We start from the raw sequence: 8,663 nt of genomic DNA, 5'->3' as shown, positions 1-8,663 counted from the left end.
TATGTACAGTGAATGAACCGTAATTATGTAATTCTGGAAACCTAAACCATCCTTGATGGTTTATATGGCTATGTATCTCATATAACCATCCTTGATGGGTTATATGAGATACATCATATTTTTCGGTTTCTCTACCTCTCCTAGCTCTTTTTTGCTTTCGTGGTTTATGGAAAATGTAGTGCTTTGGGGGGGGGGGTAGTGTTCATTGCTGGGGAGGGGAGGCGTGGAAAGAAAACATTTGTGGTCGTACTGTGAGTAACGACTATCGGAAAGTCGGGGGTGGGGGGAGGTGGCGGGAGCTGTCTGACTGGCCAAAGCCTGCGAGCTCCCTCGTCTGCAGAAGCTGGCTGCAGGGGCATCTGTCTGTCTGCACCCAGGGAGAGCCGGGGAGTTGGCATCCAGGGAAAAGAGGAGCGAGCAGAGGGCGCGGGATGCAGGATCAGCCCCGGAGCGCGCCAGCCAGCCAATCGGAGCGCGCTGCGCCAGCGGCCAATCACAGGCCGCCTCTCCGGGCAAATCTGCCCGGCAGTGCGGGGCGGGGCTGCCGGGAGTCCGAGCGCGGCCGCGGGTTACTCTGCCGCCGAGCGCCTTTCGGGAGACGACCCCAGGGCTGGGGCGGGGCGGGAGCGGGCGTGGGTGCCGACCCGCCCGGGAACGGAGGGGTTAGGCCAGGCCCAGCGGGTGTGAGCAGCCCGGCGACCCTTACGGAAGCCTCGATCGAGCTGGCGATGCCGCGGCCGGGCGCGCACACGTGGGTAGGAGCCCCGAGGCGGGTCTACCGGCGGCCGGGGGCACCTGTCGTGTGAGTAGCTCCGGGCGTGGCTCGCTCCCGGGACCCCCGGGTTTCCCGCGTCCGGTCTCAGTCCCGGCCTCCCTCCCCGCGTCAACGGAGTGGAACGTGAGAAGTTTCAAAGCAGCTGGGACTGAGCAGATTAAGGAAGTGGAGCTGGGGCTGGGCCGAGAGGGTGGGGACTCGGGGCGCCGGGGTCGGGGTGAGGAGCCGCCCCGCCACCCTCCGTCTCCTTAGGCGTTTGGGAAAGCCGGGCGTTGACAGACGTGGCCCTGGAGATGTCCAGGGCTGGTGATGGTCACCGAGTGAACAGCGTCTAGGCTCAGCCTTGGACGATTTGTGTGGACCAGAGGGATGCTAGCTATTAGGAGAGCGAGGAGGAAATTCAGGATGGGGACCATCTGCTCCCCCAACCCCAGCGGGACAAAGACAGCGTCGGAGGTCTGCAATGCCGACTGGATGGCCTCGCTCCCCCCTCACCTCTACGACGTCCCCCTCTCCAATCTGGCGATCCCAGGTATTCCTCGGTGCTTACTTGTTCAACCCAGTGTTTGGTTCTGCCATTTTAGTGTGGTTAATGGGTTGGGTGGGTGGTGTTTTTTTTTTCTATTGTGCTGAGAAAATAATTGTCAGTTGACCACCTTGGGCTTCCCAAACCAAAATTTAACAGGGAAGAAGCCTCCTTGAAAGAGATGAGTACCCTGCATCTTTAGCAGAAAGGACTCTTGGAAATGGGATCACTGCACTGTTGTCTTGTTGGGTTCATGTCTACTTAATAGTCTCATTCTAAGAATGTTAACCTTCCCAGTGTTGGGCTAGGGTATGTGAAGAGGGTAATTACTTGGCTCACTGAAAGAAAAAAAAAATTAAAGGTAGAGGTTTTATTTGTAGGTTGTGAATAAAAGTCATTAATAATTTTAGATCAGGATCAACACTGAAACTGAAAAAAAAAATTTCCTTTCTCATAGCTGACCTTGTGTATATTGGAGAAAGAAACAACAACAAAACCAGATAAGCATTAGGAACTAGGTTGAGATTCAGAACCCGGGTATGAACATACATTTTTTGTTGTTGTTGTTGGAAAAGCCAGAAATAGAGACTGCAAGCTCTCATCACAGGTAGTCATTAGGTGTGATGAGGTGAGGGTGTTTGAAGCCTCGTCTATGTATACACAACACAGGTGTCTGTCTGGCTGAGCTAGAACTGCTGCCTTGAAAAGCACTTCTGCTCCAGCCACTTCCTGTCTGCTCAGGCATTTCCACCTGGACATCACATTCATTCGATTTGTTAAGGTGTGTTTTTCTTTCCACCCAAAAGGTTGTTAAGCCGGGGTTTCTAGGGAAGGATGCTTAGACTACAGCAAGCTTGGCCTAATATTCCCCACAAAGTCCTTTAATGCTGATGCTTGGAAAGCACTCAAGGAGTGAGGGAGGGATGGACGGCTGCCAATCCTTTCTCTCTCTTGGAAATTGAAGTTCATCTCCAGACCGACCACCAGACAAACTCCTAAGCACTCCCTGATCCTGTCTGCCTTTTTAGTAGCTGCAAAGATGACCTCATCCAACCCCCATTTTTGCTTTCTATGCATGAAGAAGGATAGCACTGGCTTCAGATGCAGACTTTTCCTTGCTCACCTCTTCTTTTGGAGGTTTTCCAGTTTCATTGTCCTCATGAGCCCTTGTTGCTTTGGAGCAAGGAGTGAGCTGATAAATGTCTTTACAGTTACGATCACTTCTGTGTTTACTAGCCATTGACTACAACTCCTTGGGAAATGTCAGACGGTGCTTCTGAACATGCCTTTTCCATGTTTAATTGGTGCCTGTGGAGTCATCACCACAGTAATGCATGGGATACCTTTAACATTAGTCATTTGCCTTCAGGCTTTCAGTGGAGTTATTTTGCTGAGTGATATGGCAGGTTGTGGGGTGTGTGTTTGTGTGTGCGCGCGCAAACAGAATGGCATCTTAGGGCAGCCGTAATGGCCCTATCATTCATGGCATGTCTGGAATAGGTTGAGACTTCCTCCTTCCTTACACTTTGGCAACTTCAGCAGCACAACAGCTCTGCTCAGTGACCTGACTAAGATTCTAGAAACAAGCTGGGCATTTATTGTGCGACCTGTAGGGTTACTCGTCGTTACCAGAATTGCCATAGGAAGAAAATAGCCAGGGCCTGCTGCTGTGCCTGGAAATTCTATGATTAGTTGCTGGGGTGGGAAGTTGTTCAAGAATTTGTTTACTCTGCTTTCTGAAGTCAAATCCTGCTAAGAAAAAAATGGCTTTGACTCCTCAAAAGATGCTAAATTCACTACTGTGAAATGTCCTTCTTGCAGGAGTAGAAGGGACATAAGTCCATGTATATGTCAGCTCACACAGGAGAATCTCATACTTATTAAGTACTAACCATTAGTGGACTCTACTAGTTTTTCTTTCTGTACCTGGAGTGTCATTCTCCCCATATAAAGGCTTGCAGTCAAATCCTGCAAAGCCTTGCTGAGAAATGCTGAAACGTTTAAGCTATTCCAGAAGTGGGACAATCATCTTTCTCTTCCTTTCCATCATAATATCTATTCTTCACTGAACTCTATGCACCCACTGACCTGTATGGTCTCAAGTCCTTCCATTTCGATGAAGAAGTAGGTATTGTCATCCTCCATTTAGAAATGAGGAACTAACTGGCTAGAAACTTTTAAGTGATTGCCTCCAGACCACACAAATGCAAAGTGGCAGAACTAGCATTTAAACTCTTCTGTAGCTAAAGTCACAGCCCTTGAGAGGGACCTGGGAAGTGGAGGAGGGGGACCCAGAACAATGGAGATATTCTTTTACTGAAAACCAACTTTCCTGAGCTATACTCTGCAGTCAGTGAAAGAAATGGTCAAAACCAGGTGGTTTTTATATAAGTGATGAAAAAGCATTTGTGAAGATTAGACAGAGAAAAGGAGCTAGATAAATGTATACATATTACATATCTAAAAGACTGATGATAGATGATAGGAAAGTAGATGATACATATATACATACATACGTAGACAGATACCTATATAGATATACAGACTGATACCCTTGTTTAGAATTGAAACCCAGTAAAATTGAATTCAACTTTACTGCTTTGATTTGTATGCTTGTGTATCTGTGTGTGTGAGAGAGAGAGACAGAGACAGAGCGTGCACATGCTGATCTGTGGCATCTGTAAGTCTGGGAAGGTCTATCAGGGGGTTTGGGACAGCAGTGGCATGGGAAAGGTCAGGGAAAAGGCAGAAGATTTTGTCAATACTAGCAGAGCAGAGATGGAGTGAACTGTTAGATTTCCATGCACCTGCCTAGGTTGTGATGGGCAAGAACATGTGTGAGTATGCCTCTCAACAGAGCCTTCAGGTATTATTTTATTTCTGTACCTGTCAGGAACACCTGTTAAATACCAGTGCCATCCAAACATATTGAAATATTTTAGAGAATTACCTTAGAATAATTTTCATTGCCAACTGTACAGAATCATTGATGTCTGAATAGTTTTTTAATTCAATTAAATCGAAGCTTTAAACTACACTTACCTTTTTTCTTTTTTTCCTTTATCCCTTGTCCTGGGGTTTGAATTCTGGGTCTGGGCTCTGTCCTTGAGCTTCTTTTGCTCAAGTAGTGAGTGCTCCACCACTTGAGCCACAGTGCCCCTTCTGACTTTTTTTTGAGTAGTTTATTGGAGATAAGAGTATCACAGACTTTCCTGACCAGGCTTGCTTCAAACCATGATCCTCAGATCTCAACCTCTGAGTAGCTAGGATTAGAGGCGTGAGCCACTGGTGCCCAGCACCAGTTATGTTAGAAAGCAAGATATTTCCTATGGACAAATGGACCAAGAGAGAAAATATTTTTTTAAATATATTTTGAATCTCAAAGAATTGCTTTTTATCTGTTCTATGTTATATAATTTTTCTTTAAACTATGCTTATTCTTTTTTTATTAAAGGAAACTGTTTTGTCAGACCCTGGAACTTAAAGGTCTCACATCTGTTTTTTCATTTGAGTTGTGATATTGAAGGAGCACCTAAAGTTCTTTCTTTTCTGATTATGATATTGAGTTAACTGAAATATAACATCCAAATTAAAAATTATTTTATTGATTTGAGGGTTTTGTTTTGCTGTTGTTGTTATTGTTGTTGCTCTTGTTGCTTTGTCTGTTCTTTTCCCAAATGTAGGAGAAAAGGAAAAGAATAGTTGGTTGCGTTCAGGTTTAAAGGTTATTTAAAAATGACTTGTTGGTGTGTGCCGGAGAGAACTCACAATTGCCCAAAGAATGATTTCTCCTAAAGTGGAATTGACTCTAGCATCCTAAAAGTTCATCTAAAGGAATTTTCACTTCTTATCATGTGTGCATTTTAAGAATCTTCCATATCCAGGATACCAAAAGATGAGTCAACCCTACTGCCAAAGAAGTTTACAATCTGGTGATAGATAGCTTTCTCTATATATCTACCATATTTAGTACTGGGAAAGAACAGTTTGAAGATGAGAAAATACTTCAGTAAGAAAATGGCATTTAACCTAGATTTGAAAAGTTCTAGATTTGAGAGCTATGGCTTGGAATTTGGGGTTGGGGTTGGGAATTCAGGTTTAGTTAATTGCAATTAAGCTAAATAATGAGAATATATGTAAGAACTGGTGGGAGAAGGACATACTCTCTGCTATGCCTCCATTTCCCTACTTAGTGCCTGTATCATGCACTTATCATGTTGTTATGTTATGAGCCCATGAACAATTTGCAGATAGTAAATATGACTTCTTAAAAAATAATCCTAGGTCCTAATAGTTGTTAATATCTCAGTCATTGGTGACGGTTGCATGTTTGGGAATGTGGGAGAATGCTGGAGAAGTCTCATAGTCACCATCATTTCCCATTGCAATCAAGACTAAACTGAATGAATTGGCCATGTTCACCATTCACGCATAGCCCACATGAAGCCATGTGAAGATTTTCCCACCCATTCCTTGTTCTTTGCCACATTCCTGAAGCTCCATCAAAGGTTCATCAGAAGACCCCTTAGAGAAGACAATTGTAAGGCAGATGAAAGGTTAGGAGAGTTAGAAGCAGAACCCTGGCTTACCTTCTCTTCTGAAAGTAATTCTTTGACCTAGCATCCCTTCTGTCTTTCTTTTTTTCCTTGTCATCTCATCTTTCCTGCCTGGCTACTGCCTCTTCGTTCTCCCATTTCTTGTCCCCTTGTCCCCTTCTTCCCACTGATCTAGCCTTGTTTCTCTTTCCTTTTCAGGGTCAGTGTTCCTCAGGTGCTCTTCACTGCTCTCCAGTTCCCCAATGGCTTTGTCATCTCAGGTTGCTGGTGTCCATCCTCTTATTTTCTTTCTTCCCTTCTGGGATCCTGTCAGTTCCTTATGCGGCTGTTCCCATGACCACTCAATCATTTCTATATATCTTTCTCAGTGGGCCCAGGTTATCTTTCCCACATGGGTGACATAGAAATAAAATCACTAGGCAGCTAAGATGAAGGGGTTATTACACAAATCCTGCTTTTGGAAGTTGGACTGGATCTCCCATATCTTAAACAGATGTGAAGATCCTACCATAAATGTGCAAAAGCAATTGTGTAACAAGAAGTCAGCATGAGCTGTGAGTTGGCCTAAGAACAAATCTTTTTACAGGACTTAAGGCTGTGGAAAACCAAGGACAAAGCTGATTTTGCCAGGTCTGACTCAACCAAGAAAAAAAAATCATATGAGACCAAACTGGTTTCTTAAACAGGAATGGTTTATTTTTGTTTTGTCTCTCTTCATCTCTCTCTCTTTTTTTCTTTCTCTATATGGTCATGGTAAAGACTAAAAAGAAGTTGTAATTCTGATGCTCCCATGAACAGCTTTCTCTCCTGAGAGAGCACTTCACTTTCTGAGTACAGTTCCCACATCACACAAAAGCCCCAGAGTTTTAGGAATCATGTACATCTATTTGAAAGAGGATCATGGGCCTGGCATGGTGGCACTCATTCCAGCAATTGAGTGTTTAAAGGCTCAAAATCTCAAGACCAGTTTGGGTTACATAGTGAGTCTGGGCCAGCTTAAACGATTATGAGAGCTTGTCTCAAAAATCCATGGCTGGAGACTCTTGTCTCCAACAAACTACTCATAAAAAGCTAGAAGTGGCGTTGTGGCTAAAGTGATAGAGCACTAATCGTGAGGACAAAGAGTCTCAGGGACAGCGCCCAGGCCCTGAGTTCAAGCCCTGGGATCCACCAGAAAAAAAAAAAAAAACAGAAAAAGAAAAGAAAATCTGTGGCTGGGGATGTAGCTCAGTGGAGCAGTGTTTGCCTAAAATGTTCAAGGCTTTGAATTCTATCTTCAGCAAAAATGAAGTCAGAGTCACAGATTGGTTAAGATGATAAATGTCCTGAGGCCAGAATGCCGGGGTTTGCCCCTAACAAACAGTATAACCTTGGACTTGTTACTTAAACTCTCTGTGCCTCACTATCTTCTGTATAACAGAGATGGTCATTGTACCCCCTTACTAGTGTGCTAATTAATATAATAAACTTTTTAGTATAAGATAAAGCATTATATAATAATTATTATATATCTTTTTAAAATCAAATGCTGTGCCTGGACAGAGAAGATAGCAACAGCAACAACAAAAATAATATTAGACACGTTCCATCCTCTCGGGTAATCACAATCTAGTTAAGGATCTGACTATCCAATTAAGCCATACAATTCTACGTGACCAGATTAGGGCAGTTTGACAGCCTCCCACCCCCACCCCGAGGTGGGGGATGTGTATTAAGGTTAGGCAAAGGGTACAGGGAGGGTTGCCCAGGGTGTGAGAACCAAGGGTCTTAAGTATGAAGGCAACTGATCAGAAAGCCAGACATAGCTTAGTATTCTACCTATCCTGTCCACTCTTTCCAAGATCAGTTGTCACCTTTGTCATCTGCAGACTTTCACATCCTATGGGGGAAAATTCAGCCCTCTATGCTATGATAGGCCATATTGTTAATTCTGCTTTTATTCTCCTTTCTCCACCATTTGCTGTCCTAATGTAGGCATTTTGTATCGAACTCTACAGTGAGAGTATTACAGAATGCTTTCTTAGCAATGAGACTACATATTTGATTGCTCCTCCCCCATTTGAGCACCTTCCCCACTTTTACAAATATACGCATCACGCATACACACACGTTACACTCACAAACACACACAACACACACACACACAACTTGGCTATGACCTTAGCCACACTCTCAGAGTACCAAATTCTAGTGCTTCATATTGTTACTCTTCAGAATCATGACTACTGACATTTCAGATCATATCAGCATGCTGCCTTTACCTTCATGCTTCTCTGTCAGACATTCCTTTGAAGGCAAGGACTTGGCCTCTAATACGTGGTCAGCCATGACCTGCACTAGATATGACAGGTTGCCACTGGAAGCTTCTGAGCACAGGCACAACGAAGGTAATGTCAGTAAAATATTTCTGCACCTTGTAACTTTGCCTTGGGGAAAATCCACAAGCCATTTTGCAAAACCCTTATTAGAGTTTCAAGGCAGGATTGCAGAGGAAGGATTATTTATAGACATTGTTATAGATAGGTGTGTTTGGTGCATGTGAAAATATTTTGAACACACATCAGGAAACAAAATTAGACGAGAAGGGTCTGGGATGAAATCTGTTTGAGTATTTATACAGAAGCCCTGTCCCTTCCCACTTACATCATTAAGTATTGCTAGGACTTGGGGTTATATTGAGGGGCATAGGTGAGGATAAAACAGTACATGAGCCAGGACAGGGTGGCTCACACCTGTAATCTTAGCTATTCAGGTGGGTAAGATCTGAAAATCTTGGTTTGAAACCATCCCAGACAAAAAAAGTCCA

At 44.0% G+C, this 8,663-nt stretch overlaps 1 protein-coding gene across 1 annotated transcript in view; it reads left to right on the top strand.

Moving 5' to 3' along the window:
- Nucleotides 1-571: 571 nt before the first annotated feature.
- The window catches only part of Plcxd2 (phosphatidylinositol specific phospholipase C X domain containing 2), a 48,149-nt gene continuing 40,057 nt past the window's right edge, over nt 572-8,663 (top strand). Inside the window, exon 1 of the mRNA XM_070030272.1 lies at nt 572-1,307. Coding sequence (XP_069886373.1) covers nt 1,145-1,307 — 163 coding nt within the window. The 5' untranslated portion in view covers nt 572-1,144. The remainder of the gene's footprint in view (nt 1,308-8,663) is intronic.

The sequence above is a fragment of the Dipodomys merriami genome, unplaced genomic scaffold (assembly GCF_024711535.1).
Source record: "Dipodomys merriami isolate MVZ:Mamm:240054 unplaced genomic scaffold, mDipMer1.0.p SCAF_2, whole genome shotgun sequence".
NCBI classification, from domain to species: Eukaryota; Metazoa; Chordata; class Mammalia; order Rodentia; family Heteromyidae; genus Dipodomys; species Dipodomys merriami.
This window is presented reverse-complemented; position numbering and strand designations above follow the sequence as displayed.